We start from the raw sequence: 27,546 nt of genomic DNA on the forward strand, positions 1-27,546 counted from the left end.
GGGGGTGCTCACCTTTTCTCTCTTTCCTCCAGGGAAGGAGGAGTACCACCAGCATTTTGGGTAGAGCTCTAGTCTATCCCTGTGTTGACTCACAGGAGGGGCAAAATTCATGTGTGATCAAACAGATAACCATTTAGACATTTGCAGGCTTCTATGTATTTTTATTTTTATTTATTATTTTTTAAAAGAAATAAATATTGGGCACTTGCATCCAGGACAGAAGATTTCATCCAAATTACAACACTGGAAGGGGCAGTTTGATGTTTTATAAGTATAAAAAAAGAAAAGCCTAGAAATTTAGATCACTATCAAGATGTCATTGCCTTGGTTCATAATTACTCTTTTTTTTAAAAAAATGAAGTTTTATTAGGATCAAAATGAACTTAACATGGAACACTAGTATATTGATCTCAATTCAATATAGATATCAGAACTCAATGTTTCAAACCACTGAGAACTCCAGGATTAGGAACACTTCTATAGTATATGCTCACAAAAAAGTACAGAGGAAAACAAGTTCATGCATCTTTTCATTCTGGTAACAGGAGTTTGTTCAGTAGCCACCCCTACCACGCCCATCCTCCTGTAAACCCACCCCCTCTATTTCCTCCACTTTGGTATCCTCCACCTGAACCTCGAAAACCTCCAGCACCTCGAAAACCACCACCTCCTGGAGCACCTGAGTATCCCCTTCCTCCAAAGCTGCCACGATAAGAATTATACCCTCCTCCATACCCACTTCTGTATCCACCTCTGTATCCACTTCCATATCCACCCCTGTATCCACTACCTCTTCCTCTGTAGCCACCTCCATTGTCGTAGCGAGCCATTTTGGGTGGACGAGGTCCATCTCCAAATCTAGGGAAAAAATGAAAAATAATTTTTATACGTACTCTTGGTACAATCTCTGAAATATACAAAGATGGCTCTTAACTAGAAAGCCATTTCAGGGTTGTAACTTGATGAGGGTGGCTGCATGTAACAACTTCCTAGTTTGAAAATTAACAGGCTGTTGTACGTTAGTGTACCAGCCTCTTAGACCTTTATTGCAAGATGTACAATTACCTCCTTCGTAGGCTCAAGCAATTAAATCAATATACACAAATAAGCAGATTGTATTTTCATTATACAGTATTTGTTCTTGGAACCATTGCATTTCATATGCCTATCTTTTTGTCTGAAAATGTACACCTGTCATTTTCATCCTGCCTGGTAAAATACTTTTAGACTGTACTGTTTGCCAAATTTGGAAATGGATATGTAGACAGCAATCTTTTTTCATTTTTCATTTTTCTAACATGGGTCTCAGCAGAATCAGCCAGTTTAATTCACTGTGAAGTGTCTATTTATTCTGGCACTGTCTGGGCCTTGCTAGTTTCCAAATGGCAAGCAGGACCTCATCATCTTTGGGATATCTCAGGCTACAAGAAGTGGCTTTCATACCCTGGGGGATGCAAAGCACAAGCAATAGTATCATAATCGTACAGCTAACCTCATGTTTCCTGTTGTGAGGCTGATGCCAGCAGCCAATGGCTTGGAGAGCTCACAAATTACATCCAGCATCTGTTTGTTCAGAGGGTCTATGTCACTGATGATATCTGGATTTTTAGTTACTTCTACCACAAGGGCTTCCATTGCTGCACGCAAGGCAGTGATACAGGAAGCTACCTTATGAGGCATCCGTAGTTTGATCCTGAAGCAAAGAAGGTAGTTTAGTAAAGGAATATATTCCTCCTGGATACAAAACATATTATGCAGAATGAGGTTTTTGAAAAGTTATTCTCAAAAGAGTGAGCATTTTGAGGGCCAGCTCTCTATGCGATTCAGTACTTTCTCATTAGAGAACTGATAGTCAGCTGCATTAGGACTTGACACACATCAGTTCTTGGTATCATCAATTACCCTCAAAGGTGTTCAGTGACTATACCTTTTAATGATGATGATTTAGAACTGTCCTGAACACCAAGCTGTTTTAAAGTCTTTGTGAGACTTAAAAATTTCCATGTCCAGCTGCCCTCTCTTTCTTCTACATCACCACTTGCAATCAACACCTCAAACATTAATGACAGTGGGAACTCAACCAAAGAGATCTGGAAAATCTGAAGCAAATGCTGAAGCAAGACCCTACCCAATTCTGTTCAAGATACAAACAAATTACCTGTGATGTCAAATTGTTCTCTCTATAAGAAATGCTCTTTCCATACAAGACTGGGGGAAAGGTGCAAAACTACAAGGTATCCTTCATGCTCCTTTTGAACTTCATGAGCATGCAAGCCTGAGTTCTGACCTGTCTATCAAGTATGCCCAGTTTGACAACAGAGCTGCCAAACAAATGCTAATGTCCCTTAACAAGCCTAGTGTTCAGACAGCACTCATCTATGTGATTCCTCATCACAGTCCTTTTAAGCTAAAAAGCCAGCTGCTGTAGCTCACAGCCCCTCTACATCATGCATTTAGTATCTACAGTCAGCCAAAAGTTCATACCAGTCATCCAACATAATAATCTCTCCATCAGATACAACTTTCTTTGAGCCAAAGAGAAGCAGCTGCAAAGGGCTCACTAAAGTCATTGCTTTGGCAGAGATGGCTCGTGTCCGGATCTGCAGACAGAGGAATGTAAAGAGGTCTGCATGCATCCAATCTGATGCATAACATGAAATCATGACAGCTTTCTCGTTTTAACAAATCTCCATGGTTATAGTGAAGAAAGTCATCCTAACATTGCCTAAATAGTTAAGAAACAAAAAGTGGAGATAGAGGTTTAGATTTGTAAGAAGGCAAGTTGTCTCTACCCAGTATCATCCCACTCTGCTTTATCTTTAGCTAGTCTCCATCTGCTTCCTCCCCCTTGTTCACTGACACCCTAAAATGTAAGCAAGTTTATAATTCTGTGAGAGGGAAGTCTCAAGCACTGGAATCAAAGCTATTCAAACTTAGTTTCTACACATGCACAGAACTTATTCCAAGCACACACTACATGTTGCTTTCTGTTTTCCGCATTAAGGCAGACTACGTTTTCTTGGAGTAGCTACAAAACAAAATATGGGTGGCAAGCTAGAAAAACTGAAAAATAACATGGCTCAAATTACACATAAGAAGATGTACCAAATTTGGCTTTCCCTTGGACCTCGCCCTATAAAGGGGCTTGGGAAGACATCACTTCTGATTTCTCTAATACGCAGAGCAGGCCATCTAAATGGAAGAATACTAACACCAGACTGGCAGATTCTCATCTTTGCTAAAAGGGTTTCATTCAAAACAAATGGGAAACCATGTCTGTTGGCCTGCCTTACCTTTGGGGGAAGTTGTTGGGGACATATCCTAGTGGTGGGTGGAGCCAGAGGCAAAAAGGCAGGGCCAGGAATTAAAAACATCACCAGCACCCAGAACATTTTGGCTTAAAGCTCTTGCTGCCAAGAGCTAAATTAAACCTTAGGAGAAACTTTTCAATACTTTAGAAGGGAGGAAAAGAAAGCCAGGAGCCTGCCAAATGAACCACAGTTGGAAGGGTGTAGCCACCTAGGAGCCCTGGAATGCTGAACTAGGACTCCTGCATTCATGGCTTGCAACTATACTCAAAACAAACCGATTGATAATCCAGGATTTTACTTGCCTACCTTTTCTCCGAACACAAAGAATGGAGAAGGGTATTTCATGTCCTGACTGCTGAATGGGCAGTTAACAGATGATTTATGAATGAGGGCATTGCGCCCCTCAGTGGTTAGAATCTTCCTCTTCTCCTTGTGAAAGCAGACATTGGGATATAAGCCAAAGGCCAGGAGAGAAATAACAACATCCAGACTGTTATCTGGTCCCATGTTATTAAATACTTGCGTCATCAAACACTCTGTGAAGGGAACAAAAAGTTGCCATTTCTCTGCATCTTGCAAACAATGAAAACCTAATTATGCCAAGTGAACAGTTTGAGTAATTAAATATCTCAAGATTTTCAGTTCACAGCTGGTTCTCTGGTTCCCAAGAGCTATTTAAATCACAGTCTCATTTTGTAGATATAAAAAGGGTTTATTTGCAATTAGTAGATTAAACATTTTTTAAAACTCTGCTTTAAAATGTATTACTTGAAAAGCCAGTTTTCCCCCTCCTGACAATGAGGAAACAAAAACTAGTGCAGTTGGGAGGTCAAGGCTTCCACAATAAACCGAATCGTTCTGCACATCCAAAATTCTCATCACATGCTTTAAAATCCATTATGCAATTTAAGTCTCCCTGCTTCTCAGACTAAGTCTTGTGTGAAAGTAAAGTGGTATGCATTTATTTAATACATGGCTCTTCCAATATTTAGCATCAGAAGATGGAAACTACACCTTCACCAAGCCTAACATTTACACAGCATTTTACCTTCTGGGAATCCAGAGTTTACAAGAATATCTTTCAATTGCACTTTGGCTTCCCAGGTCATTCTGAGTGTTGCCATGTTGAGTCTCTTGTGCTCACAGAAACGTATTTCTGCATTTTCTCCACCCATTCTGCAAAAAGAAAAGGAACAAGGGAACAAGCTGCCTTGCAGCTAACTGTACAGCCACTCCCCGGCTAAGAGTCAATGTACTGAATTACTGCAATTAATATGCATCACATGTACTACCCCAAACCAATTTACCTGGCGTGATCCCAGGCCTGGAACACTGAGAGTAGGGCCACATGATCAGAAAATCGGTTTCCAGCAAAATTCCGGTGGACATAACCCAGCCTCTTTCCCTCACTGATGAACGGCTCAGGAAAACAGGTGGCTGCAGAGATGGTACATACAGCATCTCCCACACTGAAAGAGAAACCGCGGAGTATTTTTTCATCGGGTCTTGCCACCAGTAGTTGGAGCTCCACTGCAATGAAACTTGAGACTTGTTAACAGAATTGCATGGCAGAACTCAATAGTATAATTATTTGAGGCGGGGGAGAAGTGGGTGGGAGATGGTGGTGGTGATCATTTTTACAAATCCTGAATAAAATGAATCCACATTCCTCTGCCTTTTAAGTGTTTATACATCTGTCCCCATGGATTTTAAATCTCACATTCAACATGAAGTGCTGAGATCTCTATTTAGAATCAAATTATAATTAGCCTGCAATTATTCCTTTCCTCTTACTAGATGGCACTTACTAGAAAATACATCCCATTATCATCATCTTTCCAAGGCGAGGTTCAATGGGAAGCCTCGCTAAGATTCGCCCGAGAGGTGTCAGTTCATCATTGGAGTCCAGCGCATCGAGCTCTGAAACAAAAGCAGCGTGTTGGGAAAAAATCTAGTACTATTCACCGGGGTCTGCATGCCCCGCTTGTGTTTTTCAACTTGGGAATTAAGAACAGAGAACATACCAATGCTAGATGGCAGACAGACAAAGCCAGGTACCTCTGAGTGTGTGCTCCGCCTCGATCACAGCATCCAAAGGGGGCGGCTCGATCGCTTTGGCCAGGAACTGTCCAATCCCTCCCAATCGTAGCAGTTTGATGCTCAAAGCGATTTCATGTAGGGGGGTTCGAAACATCTCAGGGGTCATATGCGTCTCAAGCCTGGAGGCAAAATGGGGCGGGGGGGGGAAGGTATTTTGAACACATTCACCTCTGCAGCTGGTACTGGGAGCAGCGCTCTGGAAGAATGCAAACTGCTTTGACAATGCAACAAACCACCTCCGGCTCCCCGCAAATGTGAAAAGCTGGCCTCCCCCATGCTTTATTTTCTTTTCATCAGACTAATCTGGTATTGGAGACGGCTTGTGGGGGAACATCTTCAAGCAAAAGGGCGCTGGAATAGAAGCTGGCTGGAAGGACCTGACTCCCAGTACCGCTTTCGGGGGCAGAAAGTAATCCTCACACTCTTGCTTTATTGCAGAACTGGCAAGCATGCGCTTAATATACAAGCAGATCAGGTTAGCGACCTTCGTGAGAGAAGAAGGGTGTAACTAGTACGAGTTGTGTGGAACATGTTCATTTCAAAACAAAGTATATGGAACTGTCTAATGCAAATCCATGCAAATTTATAACCACAAGAAAGTGTTTCCCTCAGTGTGTGTATCCTAAGAAAATACTATTCATTCTCATTACTCTACAGCCTCTGGGTTTGGGTTCACCTGGTTCTTCAAGTGCACTTGAAGAAGTTGCTCAGGTAGCCCCAGAGTACTGAGAGGCACAGAGTGGGGGGCCTACCTCTCAAAGCGAGCTCTGCTGCAGAGATGGAAACAGAATCCAGGGCGGACACGACCAGCTCGTCCTTTTCGCTGCTCCAAGTTCGTTTTGGAGGCCCACACAGTAGCATAGTTGGTCATGTTGTTGTGCGCAGTAAACAATTTCACCTTTTGTCTGCAAAGTTGAAAAAACTGCAGATCAAACTTTATTTGCTTAAGGACTGGAAAAAACGCAACTAAAATACACTTTAAGATTGATTTATTTAAGGTTTCTATAGACTGTTCTCTCAGCACATGGTCTCAGAACGGTTTACAAATGTGATGCAGTGACCAAAAGCTTTAGGCTATTCGTGCTCAGGAGCAGTTAACAGTGCGATGCTGGTTGACAATTTTATGAATGTAGTAGCCCTGACCACAAAAAGGTATTTCAAAGAATAGCATGTCTTATAATGCATTAAGTTGAAGAGGCAGTTACAGATCAGTCAGCAGGGTGGCAGAGACCACAGCATAAATCAGCAAGGAACAATGTGGGTTTGCAGGAATTTAAAACGGAAAAATGAAGGAACCTAAACTGGAAGGAGGACTATGTCATCCTCCAAATTGGAAACAGAACTTGATTCCTTCCTCTAAGTAGCAGTGTTGCCCGAATCCAGATTTTCCTACAACCTTATAAGCAGGAAAGTTCTTAAGAACAAAGTAAAGACGTTGAGAAGTGAAAAATAACCCCTAAAAATTAGACTCAGGCTACACTGCTCCCACTGGTAGCTAAAATGCACATGGAAATTGACCAGTCAGGACCGCACATATTGAACAGCCCTAGGAATGCACTTGAAGATCACAGCCAAAAAGTTAAGCGCAACAGAACATTTTTCTGGGGCTGATTTTTCTCTTCCAGATACAACCCCAATTTTTCAATTTGCATTTTATTAAGCTGGGTGAGTCAGATCTGTTGTATCGAGGTACAATAAAAGAAATAAAAGTTAAGGATGCCACTCAGCAGATGAACAGAAAAGTGCCTCCACCTGGCATTACCACATGATAATCCAGGAAAAGTTTACCAAGAGACAAGTGGAAGCAACTGTGTGGTTTCTTAAGTGTAGTAAGTGCAAAGGCTCTGCAAACTTAACCTTGAGCTTCCTAGGAGGCAGGGCAACACTGCACAGTAAGCAAAACCAAAAATGCTATTTTGCAGTCCAGTAATGCCAGGATAAGGATGAAAAACTCACTTGCAAGAATCAATCACGTAGACAACATCATTGATGGTAATACTGGTCTCAGCAATATTGGTGGATAAAATTACCTGGAAATGCAAACATAAACTTACTCTAAACGGAAGGTTTTATGACAGATGCACCCAACTGGAGCTCCAGATTAGCTCAGACTACTTGCTATCTTCCTTGCCTGAAACAGACCAGAGAGACTCACCTTGGTCATGCCAGGAGGCACTGGGTCAAATACTTTGCGCTGTTCCTCTCTGGGAATCTGGGAATGCAGAGGAAGAATTCTGTACCGCTGGGTTCCTACAGCAAGAACATAAGGAAAGAAGCCTTTAAAGGCCAAACAAATGCACCTTTCTCCCAGACCTGCTATTTTAAACACTGCTTTTTACTCTCAGCCACTCACTCCCTGCACACTAACAAAAGGCTCTTTCACCTTTATGAACACGTCAGGAAAGGAACAAACAGAAATGGTGAAAATTGCTTGTACCGAAGTGTGAATTCATTTCCAGGTATTTCTGCATGGTGTAGATCAGATTCCAGCCAGGCAAAAAGACAAGGACAGCTCCTGGTACATTCAGAGTCTCAATGTACTTCAACAAGGCCTCTATGAGCTCAAAGGGGGTTTCCTTCTCATTCAACTGGGCCATCCGGTGTTTTGTTTCTGGGCCATATTCATCACCACAGATAAGGTTGCAATTGGCCTATAAGATAAAAAGAACATGGCGCATATAAGACCCCCCCATCTTTGCTAACAGCATCTTTGTGCAGTTCACTATCAAGAAGCTGGGTAAGCAGCAACACAAATGAACACCCTAAATAGGAAGGATTGTCATGACAGGCTCAGGTCTCAGGGGGTGAGACATGAACGTTATTTCAACCCTATTTAACAATATCTTACATCATCTGCTATCAAAATGCTCAGCTTTAAGCCCTGCTGCACTTAGTGAAAAAGTGCCCCGGGTCGTAAATGAAATGGAGCTCTACTTTCGGCATGGCAGATGTAGAGATTTCACTGTTGTTTATTATTCAGCCAAAACTCTAAGCAGCATGTGTGTGAGAACTTAGAACCTTTGCAATGCAGCCAATAAATCTATACGCTTCTACATAGAAAGTCTATTTTTATTTTTTTTAAACTGCCATTACAGTTTTGGTTCTTCTGACTGCGGTCAAAATTTTACATGGCAAATGGTAACAACCCCGTTTCCTAGCCAACATACATCATCATCATCTCCACCTTCTTCATCCTTATCTTTCTTCTTCTTGTCCTTTGGTGGAGGAATGAATTTAGTCATCTGAATGCAGTCTTCCAGAAAATACTCTGAAACAGACAGAACTCTTAGGTTACCATATTGGCTTCCCACTTATACAAACTGTGCTTGGGGTTACCTGTGGATGAAGGCTTACCTTCCTCATGATAAAAAGAACAGCAGCAAATACTGAACGGCTGATTTCTTGCTTCACATAAATGTGACAAGCAGGCGTTCTATATGCTTTAAAACATTATCTCACCATTCTTTCCAGAACGGACTCACATCTTCCTGGCTCTGTTTTTGGCATTAACAACACAATCATGTGAGCTCCATACTTAATAGTGTTCAACACTGTAACAACATCTGACTGCTAAGCAGCACTGTCTTTTCTGTTTTGCGCAAGAACAAAACAGAATAGGTTTTCAAATACTCCCTTGAGTAGTTGCTCACCCTGAACTGGGAAGGTTCTGCCATAGACTTCGATGATGGGGCAATTGAAGAAGTATTCACAGAACATGCTGGTATCAATGGTGGCAGACATAAGGATGATTCTGACTTCCGGGTAGGCCTGGACTACATCTCGCAGAACCACCAACAGGAAATCCGTCTGTATGAAGAACAAGGGTTATCTTTCAAAATAACCTGAACTTTGGTATATCTCGTGGTAACAATTACAATCCTGCTCTTTCTCTCCAGTCATTATTGGAGGCCCCTTTGGAAGCTCCACATATTCCCTGGATTGATCTAGCAGCCACATAAGAAGTGCGCTGGTTAAGATTACACTTGCCCTTTGGGGTTCTTTGCCCCTGGAATTAAGGCATGCATCAAAGATTGTGAGCTTTCAGCCCAGATAAAAAAATTTCCCACCCAAGCCTGCCCACCTTAGATCTTGATAAAGTATGTTACTGGTCAGTCTTTTAAATATATTTTGAAATGGACATTTAAAAATGTTTATATTGCATTCTTTATGACTGTAATTGCCTTAGACATTCTTTGGTATACCAAAGGAGCCTCCACTAATGACTGGAGAGAGTGAGCGGGAGTGAGATTGTTACTGCAAGATATACTAAAGGTCAGGTTTTATATGCATTTATGAAATAATCAGCTGAAGAACTTGCCTAAAATACCACTATTTACCATCCACAGAACGGGACTTTTCATCATTACCTTGGAACCTGAAAAGGTAGGTGAAAGTGGCTAGCCTAAGTCTCGAGGGAGTGCATGACAGAGGTGGAGAGAATTATACTGGGTCTGATTCACAGCTCAGTACCTGAGCTATCCACGCTATACTGAAAGGTAGCCATTATCACAAAGTGATATCAAAAATCTCCTTCCACGCAATGCATAAAGCTTTGGACTGCATTTTCAGGTTTTCTCAAGAGTAAAGGGTCAGTGAATAACTATTTTCTATGTACCCATTCACCTAGCGGCACACTATATTATCTCTAGCTACCTGCAATAGACCTCTATCTGTGGCTAGAGGTGAACAAGCAACTCCTGGGCAGATTAAGGCATCCTTGGTTCAGTGTTATTAAGTGTGCACACACAAGCCCTGTGGGAGCAGAACGTATCAAAGCCACAACACAAACACGTGTCCTCTTTCATATGACACAACAGCAGGAATTTGTACAAATGGACAGCGAATGAGGCGGCCACCAATCTCCACTGGGATAGAGCTGAACGCTTACTCACATTAATATCTCTCTCATGGATTTCATCCACAATAACATGACTGATGCCTCGGATACCAGCTTCCAGCTTTCTCAGGAGGACTCCTGAAAGAAAGAGGCCCATGTTAATGGAGATAGGTGGCGGACAACTAAAGTTTCACACAACCAGAGGGGAAATGTAATGCATCATCAACAGCCACTGTCTCAGGCTCATGCTGACTCCTCACACTATTGTGGGAAAAGTGGGAAATGATGGAGAGAGACAAATCTCCACACTTCCACTAGCTTCAGCTACAGAGTTAGCATCTACCTTGTCTCCCCAGTATACTCAGCTTCCATTTTCAACCTACTATAAAAACTTACAGCTACACAGCATACAGAATGCATTTCCAAGACCTCAGAAATATTTCTCCATGAGCAATACAACTGTGGGAAGGTGTTCTCTTTTTTGCATAGCTCCTCCTTCACTAAGTTACCTTTCCACCCTTGCCTTTAAATTAGACACGAGAAATCAGCACACACCTACAGTGCAGAACATCACACTGGCATGGGGACGGGGAAGCACAGATTCAAAGCGGACGCTGTAGCCACAGCTACTCCCAGGTTCTTCTCCTCTCTCGTAGGAGACTCGTTCAGCCACAGAAACAGCACTGATCCTCCTGGGCTGTGTAGAAAAGAAACGTATCACACAATTCAACTACGAAAGCTTCACCAGCAGCATTTCCTCTGCAACAACTTGCAAGGATCAATATCATGGCATTAAAACCAAAGCACACAAAAAGCTGCTACTGCAGGTGAAAAAAAGCTGCATTGATAGCAAGGTGTCCCAAAACTTCAGGTCACTAGATTCCCAGCATGTGGTGCTTTTTAACTTCCACGCAGGGATGGTGCCAAAAATTCAGGCTGGCACTTCACAATATGGAACATTCCTACAGTAACAACTTTACTATCACAAAACGTGTTTAAAATAACCACTCTGAAATTAAAGAAATGAACCAATCCACCCCAACTCTACTATACTAAGGACATATAAACATCAGAATGCCTTATCCCTCTCAGTCCTCTTTTAGAGAGTCAACCAAAAAAAGTCTAGCTGTTGTATTATCTTATTGGGAAACCTGAACATGAAAACCTTGGGAAACTGAGAGGCATGTGCTGCATTAAGCTAAGCTCCTCAGCCACCGCCAGGTAAACTACTACAGACATTCATGGATGACAGGCAAATTAGCATGAGAGGCTCCGTGGGGCAGCATGCACAGCAACTGCCACAGGGCAAAGTGGCAGTTAGATGCAGGAAGGCAACTACTAATCCTGCTGGGTCATCCCTGCTAAATCATTCACACACGGAGTTTGATTGGGCTCCTCACCTGAGTCACCACTATGCTACATTCAGCCGCTCTTCCACTGTGGATGTATTCGTCCAGGATGTACTGTGGAACCTGTGTGGTTTTACCACAACCTGTGGCCCCACGGATGATGACAACAGAGTTCTGATGGATGGCTTCTAGAATCTCTTGCTCAAACTTCTTCACAGGCAAGGTGTCCCTCTCTTGAAGAATCTGGGCAGGAAATAACCTGCCATTAGCATTGGGTAATTATCATCTGGCAACTGGCATTTCCCTGGCTGGCGCCTTCTCTTTAGCAAATAAGCCACCCACTGCCGTTTCCGCACTGAGAGTTTTCTTGATAGCAGAGCATGCCCTTTAGCGTCTTCCCTCCCTTCACAGAAAACATGCGCTTCTCACAGATTTCACAGGGGTGCACGTTGGCCCAGGCACATGCATCATACTGGGGAAGGAGCAGGTCAGAGACTGAAAGCTGCATCCACTGAAAATGGCAGGTGACTGGCTGTAGAGCAGAAGAGCCAAGTCTGCCTCTACAGAACCTACCTCCCAGTGAATGACGAGAGCATCCAGCACAGTGACCGACAAGAAGGGGGAAGATAAGTGACAGCAAGGCACTGCAGAGCCTGACAGACCATTTGTAGGTGGATGCTGACAAAACTGAGCGCCCAGGCATTCTAGCTAATCACTGCTGTACACGGTCAGCTGACTTACTTTCTGCAGCTCTTGGTCATTTTCCAGCTGATACATGAGGTTGCTTTTTAGGTCCATGCTTATCTGCTCTGGCGTGGCCTGGGAAAGGAACAAAGGTTTTGAAGACACATTTATTCAAAATAGCTACAACTAAAGCAAGTGGGCAGTTACTGCAATTTGTGAGAGAGTTCTGTAAAAGGAGAAAAACGAATGTTATGGGGAAAAACAAGAGACCTTTATGGAACTGCAGGCTTACGTATGCTAGAGGACCCTCATCAATATTGCAGCTGGTCCACGGATTCCAGTTGGACTGAGGGGGCGACCATGGCACAACCCCCATTTGGTTCTGCTTCTGGGATGGCTCAAAGTGAGCCAGCTTTCCAATGTTGAGCACAGCGGGGAGGCTGGGATCTTCAGGCTGCAAGTTGGGAAAACAAAACTTGGCTGTATGAAAACCGGCAGGATCCTATGCGGTGGGGAAAGGACAAGGGAAAGAAACAACACTTTCCGGACTGCACACTCACAGGTGGAACAGTTTGAAGACTCATCTCTTCTACAATTTTCTGCAATCGACTTTCCAAATCAGTGGAGACAGTGACTTCATAAGGCTCCACCTATGGAATTAACATGAGAATCCAAAAGAGCAATGTAAGAATGAGTTCAGAATAAGTAAGTAATCAAACACCTCAAAATACATCCTGGCAAAGTAATGCACTTGAAAAGTATGAACTATTCTGGGCTCAGAGGAAGAAAACAGTTATATCAAACCTCCATTTAAAAAAATTCTATGCATCTATGAGGTGTAAAATCAACACATGGCCTAACCATTCTATAAAAAAGAACTTAAAAACATGACTTATCAAACAGCAAATATTAAAAGTGGAAATAGATGTTTTAAATTTTTTTTACAAATCTATCTAGATACTAAGCAAATGAGAAGGTGCAGGAAATATTTAGGCTTGTTTTGGGGTTATTTGGGGGTTGTCTAACTCTCAAGCAGCTCTGCTGCTTGGATTCAAATCAACACAACAAGCCACAGCAAACTGGGAGCTTTGCAGAAGCCACACTGCAATCTTCTGGCTGTACAAGGAGTTCCCACAGGACTCACCGATTCCCCTTCCTTTTTCTTGGTTTGCCCAGAGTAAGCCTCAATGACATTCAGGTGATAGAGCTGCCTGACCAGAGACAGAGCACAAGATTGTGCAGCCAGCTTTTTATTTGACCCGTGTTCACGAGCAAAGATTCCTGAAGTAAAGAAGGACTCAGTGTGATGGGGGCCAATAAAGAAAGGAATGTTAAAGAACAAGTAGAATAGTAACCATCTGAAAACCATCAGTGTATGCTCTGAAATTATAACCAGTGTGATTGTCCTAGAATTTAATTACCATCAGAGTACCCGTTCAAAGAAAGTGTTTTTTCCAAGTACCTCAGCCAAAATTCTGAGCCTGTTTATACAATCAATAAGCTTTTTCAAGGATTTTTTTTCATCCCTTCAGTCTGGTTTATTTTCACTACGGAAGGGGAGTGCAATGGCTGGACAGCGCTGAGAAGAACAAGAAGCCCTGGCAATCTTAGAGGCTCCTGGAATCCCTTTTTTCCATCCAGTATGACCTTATTCTCAACTCTGTGTGTGGGGAGGAAGACAATGAATAAGCAAAGTATGTTTCAGAGATCTGGGAGCTGAGGGCACTGAACCCATGGGACCCAGAATGCCTGAAGTGTTGACTGTTGCTGCATCAGTGTGGCCCAACCACCTAAGGGGGCAACAAGGGCCAAGATAGAAGGGGGTGGAAGAAAGGGAACTATACTTCATATATTTATTCCAGCTGCCCAGCCTATTCTTTGCTGCAAATTTTTAGTCAAGAAGAAGATATGCCAGTAAGTGCAGCTGGAGCAGCTAACATACTAGTATCCATCAGTAACTAAACGACCTTTAAAGAGGACCTGCACAAAACTTGCCATGATGCTCAATCCCAGTAGGAAAACACTTACTTCTGGCCAGCTGCTTAACATAAATGGTCATTTCTGCAATAAAACTCCTGCAACACACACAGAAAGAAACATTAGCATGTTCATTTTTGAGATGGATCAAGTTAGGCACATCTCAAACATGGCAGGTTCTTCCGAATGATTAGGCAAAGCCTCTCAAAATTCATATATCCATGTTTCCCACACATTGAACTCAAGATTTTTCAAAATGATTTTACTCTGAAGCGCTCGTGAAATGAGCAGCTCTCCCCAAGCACCGATATGTTCCCTGTACTTTAAAGCAGGTATGGGGAACAAGTTGTAGGGCTGCATTTCCTCTGAGGGAGCCAGTACGGCCAAGAGTGAGGGCTAAGGGGACTTGCAACTGAACAACACCTGGAGGGCCACATGCTCCCTATCAAGACTCGAAAGATTAAGATGCTGTTAAAATGATATTTTGGATTCCATAATGTGTGCTTCGTGTAAAGGATGGTAATAAAAGAATAAAACCCAGAAGCTCCTGAGTAAATATATAGGGCAATAGGGATCCATTGAGATTGCCACTTTATAATATACACTCGAAATGTTACAAAACTTCTTTGAAGAACAGATCCACACTTTAAGGAATCCAAACCCAAATGGTCTATAAGAAGCCCATTTAGGATGTTGTGTGCCTTTAGTCTCTGCACAGCAGGAGCCAAAGTACTATTATGCTGGCAAGACAAGCAATATACATACCGGGTTTTTTTCCCAATAAAGGAGACACATCTATGAGCAGGATATCCAAGACAAATATGGCTGAGTTTGGGACTGTCTTCCAGGACAGCAATATATACAGAGAACTCTATGTGGACCTTATTTGAACCTGTCCTGGGATCTGATCAGAGTTAGGGACAGCCTGATTTGGCACAAGATACTGCATTTCCTCAGCTACCAAGAGGTTTTTCTTAATAAGCTCTAGCTGCAGCAAGCTCATTTGATACCACTGTCATCAATGTGAAGAGGCCATAACCTTATACCTTTCCCTGACATCTCAGTGTGATCTACTTCTTGCCCGGGAACAGGTATTATTTCTTAGGAAATGTGTTTACGATCCAAATCTAAGGCTTAGATTTTGAAACTAACTTGATCCCAGGTATTCAGCACCAGAGGAGTCAATACCTAGTTCTTAAAACTTCTGCCTAGATCAGATCTGTTCAGAGGGAACATGCTTTTGAACAAGGTTTTTACAGAGCTACTGGATTTCTAAAACTGGTGCACCCCGCGGTGTCTCCTTCGATTTTAGGAGGTGAAATTCCTCTCCAATGGCTGTACCACCAGCCTTTCCACTATGTTGCAGCTGTGTGGCACCTGCACCTAGTCAAGGTCCCAAGTATCTCACTGCAAACAAAAGAGCAAGTTAGATGATGCTATGAGTTCATTCTTAGGCCCCTTCCTAAACCACCCGTGAACTGACCTTCAGGCACAGCGGCTTCATGAGTCAAAAGGCCACTGGCTCTCAGGGACACAACAGCCACCCTTTCATTAATGACACCGATGCCAGTATGTTTCTCAGCCAGGCTTATATTCAGCACTCAATTCATTCTCCTCCACCTGGGGGGGGAACAGCGACACCAGAAATCAATTTACGATAGAGTCCCATGTGATTGCTTAGTACGGCCTAAGCAGCAGCACATGTGTGAATGAGCAAAAATCTCTGGTGTCGCAGTTGGCCACCCCTGTCAGCATGGAATTGCATCGCATGTTCTTATCGAGTCACCATTTGATACATTGCCCCTTTTGTGCAACAGGAAAACCTGCTTGTGTTCAGAATTATATTCTGGTTTGGTTTGTGCAAAACAACTTCCAATTACAAATCTGTTGCTTTCACCAAGGCAGGGAACCCTCTCTGATCCAGTCAGGTATCAAAGTTGCAAATAATGTTTAGCACAAGAATGTTTGCTATTCTTGTGCTAAACATGGATAGACTTGTTTATCCATAGGAAGCATATTCGCTCACTTTCATACAAGTAATTTAGCTAGATGCAAAAAAAGATGTCCACAGGTTTTCAGATGAGATAAAAATTGCATGTTAATACTTTTCAGAGATTTCTTTCCATAAAAAAACCTCTGGACTGGCACTTCAAGAACAAGCCTGCTTGAACTTTGGAACGGCACACACCCCCTTCCTTCTCTGGTGCACATCAGAGGGAAAAAAACATACACTTTCAGTTTGAAGGTAGCCCTTATATCTAAACTCTCCCATGTTTAAACTTTAATTGCTGGACAAGCCAGGATCACAAACCACAGCTTGACACTAGTTTAAACTGTGGTTTGAATAAACCAAACAGAATTCCCTGAATCTGGTTGTAACAGGAAACTTTGCTTAGTTTAAGAGCAGAAAATTCCAATCTCTTTCAGCATGCACAAGAGGTCAAAAAGGAAGGGGAATCACAAGTGCCTGAGGTTCAAGCAGGCCAGTTCACATAATGCCAAACCATGGTTTAAAAGACAAGCTGAAGCAGCCAATATATTTACTCAGAGGTAAGTCAAACTATATTCAATTGGATTTACTCCAAACTAAGTGTATACAGAATTACAGCTTCATTGTTATGTCTGAAAGGGTCCCATGAAAGGAGAAAGCATGCCACTTTCAAATATGTCTTAAACTATTTCCAAATATTCCAACACCAGTAATTTTCCCAAAAATATGAATTTGTTTGAATGCATAATTAAAACACACTACATGCTTTCCATTTTAAAACCTCCAGTTAGATTTATCAATTGAATGACATTTGGTTCTTGGAAAAACATCTGAGAGAAGACACAGGAAAAACATTCAGTTCAAGCTTTTCTAGGCAACACACAACACCGATCTGCACTGAATGGAAAGGAAAATATTGCTTATCAAGAATTGCAAGACCAACAAAGCAACTATGAAACATCAAAATTCATCAATACAATAAAATCCATGCTTTCTCAGGAAAATCACCTCTTAGCAGACGGCTGCAGTTAACTGGTTACAGCAAACATGCATTTTTCTTGTTCTTACTGCTAAGTAAACTTAAAATTCTGTGAGATCTAAAGCACTGGACATCGCACAGTATTTTTCCAACACCCATTTCCCCACCACATGTGACCTTCCAAGCCTTCCTGGGAGTAGCAAGTCCTACACCCTAGAATGTTCTCTGGAAAGCAGCAACATACTGAGGAGGCTGAGAAACATACTGTCATGCACTGGGCCCATTCATCTTCATCAAGGCAGCCAACTTTAAGGCTTGTACTTGAGAAGAAGCGTCAGTCTATATAAGTACAATTTCACAGCCGAAGGGCAAAAATTTTCTGATATTGGCCTCTTCTCAAGAATTCATAGTTAGGGCTGCCAGCTTTTTATCAGCATTGCTCTCCTCCATTTAAAAAGCAGCGCACCATGAAGAAGTGAAGCGAGAGATGTTTTCCCTGGCAGGGCCACAGAGAGACAGGAAAAGCTTCAGCTGCTTGGTTGTTGCATGGCAGGCTGCTGCTAAACACACAAGAGCACTGCCATTAAAAAGATGGCAACTCTGAGCATGCTTTTCAATATTCAAAGCAATGCACAAAGATGCATCTCCAGATGGAGCTGAAAGAAAAACGAGCATACACAACATGGGGACCGTTTCAAGCGAGAAATTAAATCTGACTCTGAATATGTAATTGCCCAGTCTGGATATAGCATACCCTGTCCAACAAACCATGGAGTTGCTGGAATAGGAACAAGCGACACACTGCAGCCCTTCCCCTACACCTATCCCTGCCTACAGCGCATCTGACCATTGGGGGGGGGGGGTCTTCCTGGATTGTTTAACAGCATCCCTTTGATGTCCTTCAAAGCAGCAAGTTTCTCGCTGCCGCAAGCAACTTGCAGGTCAGAACTAACAGTGGGTGCTCTTGTGTGACACTGTCTCCTCTCAGCCCTTTACAAGCAGCTCAGAAACACCCCATCACTGCTGTCATAAAGCAAGATGGCGGCATATTGCTCCTATTTTCTCTCTCGGCTTTAAAGGGATGGGGCTGGGCAGCTACCAAAGCAGCAAGTGGTTTTTCTCCAGCGAGGGCAGTACAGCAATAGCGAGGCTCTGTTCTCCTCCTTGCATTTAGGCTAGACAGGAGGTGAAAAGCAGCAGTTGCTGTCACACCATGTCCTTCATCTGCTAGTTTCCTACATGCAAAAATTTTATTTTTTCTCACCGATAATCATTAAAAAATTCTCGGATCCTGGTGGCCTTTCCACTCCTGTAATCCAAGAACCCAAGAAGCATTCCTCTGTGACATTTTATGTAATATGAAGCTCAGGCTTAAAGAATATTTGCCACTGACCTGCATCTCTTTATATTATGGTATTAAAACCCAACAGTTTTTATACAGGGCCTTCAACTTCTTGATTGCCACAAATTATGACTCCTACATGAAAATCATGAAGCAGAGCTGTTATTTTTATCTACTAAGAAAGTGAATAAAATGAGTCTTTAAAAAAAACAAACAAACCCAAAAACAAAACAGAGACAGTTTCCAAATTCAAGAAAAGGGAGCAAGAAATAAGGCCAGCAGATTAACATGATTTTTGATCCCTTGTAAGGAAGAGGGCATGCTTCTTGCTTTTACTCAGCTGATCCATTCAGCCAAGTCTATTCCTCATTTGGAAGTCCAGAGCAAAAGCCCGTCTTTCAGACAACCAAGAAGCATTTCCACATTACCAGCAACACGGAGGATTAAAAACAGCAAACCTGTTATGATCAGGTCCCACTTGAGTATATTTATATTCTCCTTGGATCTTCTCCTTTTGGAAAAACTGGTTCAAGCGTGCCTTGGCATTTTCCAAGGTCCAGTTTCCATGAAGGCCAGCATTTAAATCTACTTCTTCTGACTCCAAGGTCTAGGGATAAGAAAGTTTACAAAGTTTACAAGCACCACCCTTTAACTCTATCATGTGTCTGTGTATATAAAACAGTATTAAAGTTTCCTTGATCATCTTGTCTGCTGGCTGAACATTTCCTCAAGGAATCCTAGGAATAAATTGTTGCTTCTGCACACTGGGACTCTGAACACACAATAAGAATGACTTTTAAAAACTATTTGGTAGAATTCTCAGAATTCCTTGACTACATCCCAAACATACTGTCACAGAATTATCCAGTATTAATTTTAAAACAAGCATTACTCACATATGGGCTCATGTTACAACCGCAGACAAAACTGTATTGGACAAGGCAGATGCTGCATATATTAAAAGTCTCCATCTGACTGAATGTCTCCCCCCAGAAGATTTGAATTGGCATAAAAATGGATTTCAGGTTTCATTAAAGCAGTCAAGTCTGCCTAAGAATTCTTGGTGTATTAACTTTCAAGCAGAATAGCCACAGTTTGGCTTCTAACTTTCCTCAAAAGATATTAATTCTTCTTGCTGAAAGTTTTAGCTGCAATGTTTTTCAAAACAAAGTAGGATAACCTGTATTTAACCTTCTTCCTGCCACAAAACCTATCCTTTGATTGCTGTAACAGAAGTACTTTACAGGCTTTCCTTTGTATAAATTTTGGAGAATTTTGTGCCCCAGGAATATTTTGGTTTACAGAAAGAAAACTGTAAAAGACAGGAGGCTGAAATTTGGGGACGTTTTCAGTAAGTCTATAATCAGACAATATCCTAGGAAGACTAGATTATACATCTACTTATGTGTAAAATGCACAACAAAATGTGGGAGTGGTGCCATCTAGGTACACATGATGCAGGATAAAGGTCACTATCTCATTTCATCAAGGAGAACAAAATGTCGAACATTTGGGCATCATCTACAGAATTATTTGTCTCCACTGATCTTAATCCATCCACCCTCCCCACAAAACATACGGGAGTAGATACACTGAATCAAGAGGCGGCAACAAATGTGGAATTGTAATGGTGAGTTCAGCTAACCAGAGATAAAGGGAGAGACTTACTGCCTGGGCCTCCTGCTCCTCCTTCCTGGAATAGTAATCTTTAAGATTAGCTCCACGGTCCCACTGAGCTCCACCATAGCCGGAGCTTCCAATCCCTGGAGGAACAGCATCATCTACTAGGGAAGAAATAAACACCAATGTTTCCTAGTGGTTAAAGCACATGCCATCAATAATTTTGGAAGAGGTGCAGAACATACCAGAACTTCAGTTCTACCTCGCCCAACACTCTTGGTTTATAAGGTATGAACAGTGACCTCTCCTCACACCAAACTCACTCACCAGAACTGTGGAAACAGATTCTCCCTTATCTGGCAAGTAGTTTAAGTTTTACTACAGTTTGTGATTATTAGTTCAGATTTCAAAAGGTGTGGAGAGATGCCTAGCCAGTACTACAGGAGAATACCTGTTCAGCTGTCTTCTCTAGACTAATCAAGTATGGCAAGCAGGAATTCTTCTTTTAAAAAAAAGACTGGGGGAATGCAGGATGGAGTTATCCCATTTGGGTATGCAGACTTTCTATAATCACTCAGTTTTAACATGTCAAACTACTGTGCTAGAACTGCCCAAAATATATAGAAATAGAAAGAGCATGCAAGGGAAAGACTCAGTAGAACCTTCTTTTCTTTCAAGGTAATGCCTAATTCAGGCTTGTAGTTTAAATAGCAAAAATTTGCTAATGTTTTAAATTAAAATCAAAGGTTGCATTTAAGATGGCTGAAGATAAGCCATTTGTTCTACGAATGCCCAGTGGGTTTTACAAGTTGAATATATGCATATCAGTCCAGAAAAAAATCATAATTTGGCTCAACAGAATTACTCCCAAATATAAATCCAATTGCTCCAGACTTAAGAGTCCAAATATATAGTTGGCAACAGCTGAACATTGAGCCTTATTCTATAATCTGAACAGATTTCCCATCTCAGTTTTGAACTGAGATTTTAACTTTTAATTCAATTTTTAACTCAATTTTAAATCAAACATTTTAGCTCAAAAAGTGAAATGAAGTGTTTGGTGGTTTACAGGAGCGCAAGCTAACTCTGACAACCAATGCAAATTTTTTCAACATTTGCCAACATTTTGGATTATTCACTAGGCATGAGAAAATGGCATCTCCTTGCGATAATATAACTGGATTAGACTATTTTCATAGAAGTAGCTGAAGGAAATAAATCATCCCCTTCACTGCTGGCTAAAGAAACCTGCCTATCAAGACAACTATACCTTGTAGATTTCTGGCAATGTGCAGACTTCACATATTCAAGGTCTTACCCTCTTCTGATTTAAGAGCCAGATGAGGTGGAAGAGGCCCTCCAAAAGGAGCATCCAATCCATCTGTACCATCTTCTGCCCCAGTCACACCTCCACCAGGTGCACCCACAGCTCCTGCCTAAGCAGGAACAAGTATTCAGCAAATTACAATGCTTCATTCCACATAAAACACACTCTTTCCAGCCCTGAAAAGTTCTCCCATAGCTCAAGCAGACAATTGTTACAAAAGGGATCCTGGGTCAGTTTTGTTTTTTCCCTTTGTAGTCCGTTCACTGCTACAAACCTTGCCTAGACATATGTACGTAACATGCACTCTGCTCCACAGACTATGCATTCCTATATATCTTTGCTTTCTATTTTCTGTTTTTAAGCCAGTCTTTATGGGAATGACTAAAAGGCTTAATGTTTTAAAGGGATACAGTGTACCCTCAAAGTGCCAGACAGTAATCTGAGACAGAAATACTAATGAATAAATCCAATGAATCCAAGTGTCTAATTTTTCAATAACCAAGCTTAGAACCGCACTGTTTATAACCATATATAAATGCTATTTTCCCATGGTGTTTCTTTTTTGTTTCTCCTTCAACCACAGTCTTTTAAAAATACATTTTGTATTTCTGCAGTACCTCCGTTTTCTCTATTAAAATATACAATGAAAACGTCATAAATGCATGCATCTTTGCATATTTTGTGACTACAGAATATAGTCTTGTATCAGATTTTGAAACAAAAAGTGCTTCTATTCAAGTGCTACTAGCTCCTGAATAGGAAACCATTGCATCCACCAAGAGTGGTAAATATACCATGTAATCTGCACAGGACAGAACCACTTACTCCAAAAGCTGGAATTTCTTCACTCTTGATTTCATTCACTCGAACAAGATAGTTAAGGAAGTCTCTCGCGGCATTGGTCTGGGCATCCTTCTTGTTGGTAGAGTTGCCCATGCCAATATAGTTGAAGCCTGTCACTCGAACCTGTAACAAATGGATATACAATTTGGTAGGCCCCAAGGAATCCTCTTAATCTGAACAAATCCCATAAGCAGGTTAAACAGCTTACAGTGTTTACGATAAATGACTCCCATTGTCCTAAGAGAACAATCCAGACCAGGGAAATGATCATGTCCGTAGCTCAGTTGTACCGCAGGCTATCCCTACAGGCCTTTTGCTAAGATTCCCCGGAAAAGAATAAAGATTTGCTGACACCACCCAGCCTGAAAAAAGGCCTCAGTGACAGAGGTGGGGAGGTTAACTCCTAATGACAAAGAATGAGAAAGATTTTCAGAGCGTGCTTAGATTTGCTTTCCCAAAGCTAAGGGGTTGCAAAATTCTATAGAACCTTGTGAAATATCCACAGAACGCAAGGGGTAGTATAGTTTAACAACCAATGGAATCTAATGTGAAATTCCAGAGAAATATACTTTTCAAACCATTTAAACTGACAATGTATATGAACAAAAGTTTATCTGGGGAAAAGTTTTATGGCACAGCAAAAAATGGAGAAGACACAAAAGACAACAACATCCCAAAAGTACTCAAAATAAACCAAAATTTTAATCTAACTCAGCAAGAAATAAAGGAATAGTCTTTTCAAAATCAATTAGTATTCTACCTGTTAAATAAGGAGGATGTGCTTTCCATACAAACACGTATGTTGAAGTTTATGAGCCTGAAGTGCGCCTAATCCTGACTGGATCACAAGCTGAATAAGTAATACTGCAATCTTACGACTGTTTAGACAAAGCATTTTACAATTCTGAGCATTCCACACCAACTGTGTCTGAGAGAGGAATGGTGAGAGTTACAGCATTTTTTTTCTTCTAAACTTGCATAGGATCGTGCCCTTAAAAAACTGATACTGTCAAACTCTTTTAGCAGGCAAGCCAAATATCTCTCTTTAGCTGTTAAAGTTTTTCCCAAGCAATTTGCATGAGTCCATAGCAAAGCAACTGAGGAATAATTGGTTTGAGTGGCACACAGACCAAACTACACACCAGACCCTCACCTCACATGTGAACTTCTGCCGGTTCTTGTTACCCACAGCGCGGATTTCATAAGCTGGGGTCACTTTCCGCTTTCCACACCAGGCATACAAGAAATTTTTCACATCCCCCATGGCAGGTGCCGTGAGGGGGAGATAAGGCTCTACAGGAGAGAAAGACAGGCTTTAAGTATGAGCTTGATCATTTGTCTAGAAACAGCACTTCCCTGTTAGTGATGGCATGTCTGCCTTCACCAACAAGAGAAATCCAGGTCTTTTCTGTAGCTAACAGCTGTTTGTTGCCTGTTTCTACTGCTCTCTTTTATGCAACAAACTCAAAGTAGAAACAAATTCAGGAATTCATACAATTGAAAAACTAGGTCTTAGTGTGAGATGGAATCTGGCATTTTAAAATGGCTGAACAATAAAACAAACCCTCTGCAGTTCCTCAGTCCATAATGAACAATACAAGCTAAAATGTGTGAACTAAAGGAGCAGCTTACAACAACCCTGCAGTGTCAACTGCTTCTTAAGCCATTAATACAGATGAGCAGTAGAAACAGCCGCCCCGAGGCTTTCTGCGATGGGGGCGGCATAAAAATGCTATAAATAAATAAATAAATAAATAAATAAGAGAGACCGAGTAGTAGTGTATGAGCAATTTTGAATGGACAATAACTATCCATCCATTCAACAAACAGCACTGTTACATCATGCTTTCAAATGGAGCATCAGGATTTTCTATCAACTCCCAGGTTGAGTCCTGCTCACTTTCAGGAGGCGCTGCATTGGATGTTCGGCAAAACACACCCCTCCCCATATTCTTAGACTGCAGCACTTGCAATTCCTGTTACACTAATACATCCCTCCACCAGCCCCTGAAAGCAGGGTTTGAGAATGGGTGGCCCATCAGAAGTTGGTGCCCTGCAACTTCCATCAGTTATAGCCAGCAAAGCCAGCGCCAGGAAGTGGTAAGGAGTGATGTGAGCTGCAGTTCAACATCTGCAGGGCCACAAGCTGCCTACCCCTCCTCAAACCGGTCCTAAGCCAGAGTTCAGTTGAACACAATGCACTCTAAGGGCTACACACATTTGCACGCAGGCATCCTGTACTTTTACTTCTCTTAGCAGGGCAAAACAGTGATCTAAGGTCAAATCTGTGAATTGCTGTTTGCTATTATTATGACATCATATAACCAGCAACCCTGTGAGGAAGGTTTGGCTGAAAGTCTATAACTGCCCCAAAGTCAGTGAACTTCATAGCCAAGCGGGGCCTAGAGCCCAGATCCCTGGTCCAAAACTCTAACCACTATAAGACACTGCCTCTCAAGGCCGAAAACCGCTACTTTCTCCCAAACGCGGAAGCCGGTTACAGTGAGCGCAACTGCGCATGCGCAGTTCATGCCCGTCCCCCTTTCCAGCCCCGACAGCTCTACTACACATGCGTCTAGTGACCCCTCCCTCTTCCCAGGTCCCCCTGCGCAGGCGCATTCCTCGCGCACTCCATGGTCGCACCTGCGCACTCGGTTCCCAGGGGTCCCTTTCTTTTTGCACCTCAAGCCCATTTTTTTTCTCTCTTAGAAACCCCACAACGCAAAGATCAGCACGTCCAAACTATTAACTGGGGTTGGGAAATGAGAAATTCTGGCAAGCCCAGGCTTGTTCTGCCGGGGAGAACTTTACCTCAAGTGCTGGCCAACAAGAGAGCCGCCTTCTCAAGACGTTCGCGTCCAGCCGCTCCCGCTCTCTACGCCCCGCCAAGATGGCGGCATCTTCGCGCATGCGCGGAGCGAGAGCGCAGTGGGCCATTTCGCCGCAGGGACTTGAGAGCGCGCCTCCCGCGGAAGGCAGTGGAACTGCAGGAGGTGCAGAACAGAGCTATTGTCGCCTGCGGTAGCAACCGCTGTTCTTGCGGCTCCTTTAGACAAATGCATTTATAACGACACAAACCTTTCAAGGACCGCTTCTTCAGGTACCGAAAGGGCTAGACACACACTCGGTTGTAGAGCGCGGCAGCAATGCAAAGTGGAGTCAAATGGCGATGAAATGCAAAAGCTGCAACTCGTGCAATGTATGTAAAGCCGCAGTGGCCAACGCAATCGCAGTTTATTTAATTTGTATACTGCTCAAACGGTTAGTTTTAATTAACAGTTGCAGAGGAACAAGCAATTCTTGCCCTTTATTCATGCTCGTACAAGTAAAACGCCCTCATTCGTTCCTGTGCAAATCGTTTTAGAGCTTCCCTGTTGAAATACCTCTTGGATAAATTCCAAATTTGCAGCCGAGATTTAAATGTCCCCCTAATTGGTATCATGAAATTTGGAATATGGTAATAAATGATGAACTGACAACAGAAATAAAAATTTAAAAAGGGTTAATAAAAGCAAATAAATATAATGAAATTTGGGAAGATTTTGTAAAAGCAGTACTGATAGAAGGTAATAGTTATAAACCTAATCAAGATTGTATGTATTTTTGGAGGGGATATGGATATAATTGAAGTATATTATATATTGTTATAATTTATGAATTAAAGTGGAGGTATTATTGGTCTCCAGGGTGGTGGGGCACTGTATTATTTACCTTTTTAAATTATTAGTTGAGCTTTTGTATGTCATATTATTCATATTGTGATGTGTTTGTATTTATGTTTTTTTTTCTGTATTAAAAAAATTAAATACAAAAAAAATTAAAAGTGGGGTGGGGGGGGGAGAAAGCCAGAGAGACAAGCCAGGGAGAAGTGGACACCTGGGCCTGGAACAGAAGCTGGAACAGGTGGATGTGGGCATGGGGCAGGAGCAGAGGCAGGAGCAAGGCAGCAGGCAGGGGTCCCAGAAGGCGCAGGGAGCTCCAGCAACATCAAAAACCTTTTGTTGCTCAGGCCAGGCCTGAAGGGGGGAGCTGGTTCTTATACAGTCCTTCCCTCAGGGCTCGCAGGGGGTGCTCGGAGCATCCCTGGTGGCTGCGATTGCCCGTGGGCCCCTCCTGCAACCACCAGGGCTGCTATTCCGCTCTCTGGCCAGAAGAGGGAGCCCGGGTACTGCCTCAAAACCTCGCAGAGAGCAGGCCAGGCTTGCTTGCTCTGTGCGCCGTGCAGAAGAGCTTCGGGCCGTGGGCAACACACAACAAGCCAAGGAACAAACAGAAATAGCAAGAATTCAGCACTTCCTCTTGGCAGCTGGGCTGCTTAAGAAAGTGGTGACAGCAAGGCCTTCGGTTGTGAAAGGGGAGAAAGAGAAGCCCAGGCTAAAGTGTTCTCCCAGAACACTTAATTATCGCAAGCTACCTGAACACACCTCGTGTGTGTAAACGAAACGAATCTGCTCTCCGTAGAAACCTTGGCTCGACCTTTGATTGTGGCATCCTTGCTTGACCCATGTGGTGCTCAATTGATAAATTTCAACCCAAAAAGGAGAAGGAAAAAGGATTTTGCTATTCTTTGTTCGTTCACGTTCAAGATGAAAGATCCATCCACTTCCAAGAATGGCAGCTGCAGCAGAAGGCCCTCCAAATGCCATCAAACTGCACTTCCTGTCTCCCTTCACCTTTGGTTGTGCTGGCTAAGGCTGATGGGAATTGCAGTCAGCAACATGTTCTTTGCGCCTGCACCATGTGCACCATGGCTTGTGTTGGGAAATTCAGATAAATTCTGGGAGAAGGAGGTTGCTTTTATGTACCTTTGTGTTATAAAATCAAACCTGAACCCCTTTCTCAGAAAGCAGCAGAATTCCAAGCTGGGTTATTGTTTGGCATTGCTGTTCCTTTAAGAAGTAGGAATTCTTAGCTGGACTGAGAAGCTGCTGGAGGCTAACAGCATCAGTGGGGAAATACCTGTGTTCTCATCAGCTGCAGCGAGCTGAGCCAAAGGTGTCCATTTGTTTCTGAATGGACCCATTTAATCATCTAGCTTAACAGAGGCAAGTGTAGTTGCCAAACCAGTTTTCCGGAGTGGTTCCTCAATCAGACACATTTGTATATTTAAGCAGACAGAGGCTGATCCAAACTGTCAGGAATTCGCTGGATTGACTTGCCAATAAGGCTCAGTCAGGGAAATTTCCT

The 27,546-nt window shown here is 42.4% G+C and overlaps 1 protein-coding gene across 1 annotated transcript; it reads right to left on the minus strand.

Moving 5' to 3' along the window:
- Positions 1-149: 149 nt before the first annotated feature.
- Positions 150-25,256, minus strand: DHX9 (DExH-box helicase 9). Its single transcript, XM_044439167.1, is given in 29 exon segments — positions 150-583; positions 585-858; positions 1,493-1,693; positions 2,485-2,600; positions 3,618-3,847; positions 4,360-4,487; positions 4,619-4,780; positions 5,120-5,231; positions 5,370-5,530; positions 6,164-6,316; positions 7,368-7,441; positions 7,567-7,661; positions 7,849-8,062; positions 8,579-8,679; positions 9,062-9,218; positions 10,304-10,386; positions 10,804-10,945; positions 11,649-11,840; positions 12,339-12,416; positions 12,574-12,735; positions 12,842-12,931; positions 13,426-13,562; positions 14,310-14,356; positions 19,028-19,176; positions 20,238-20,353; positions 21,508-21,625; positions 22,342-22,482; positions 23,513-23,652; positions 25,171-25,256. Coding segments are annotated over 28 exon segments (3,774 nt in total). The 5' UTR covers positions 23,624-23,652; positions 25,171-25,256; the 3' UTR covers positions 150-553.
- Positions 25,257-27,546: the final 2,290 nt, after the last annotated feature.

This window comes from Varanus komodoensis, unplaced genomic scaffold, assembly GCF_004798865.1.
Source record: "Varanus komodoensis strain SLA01 unplaced genomic scaffold, ASM479886v1 scaffold34_1, whole genome shotgun sequence".
NCBI lineage: Eukaryota > Metazoa > Chordata > Lepidosauria > Squamata > Varanidae > Varanus > Varanus komodoensis.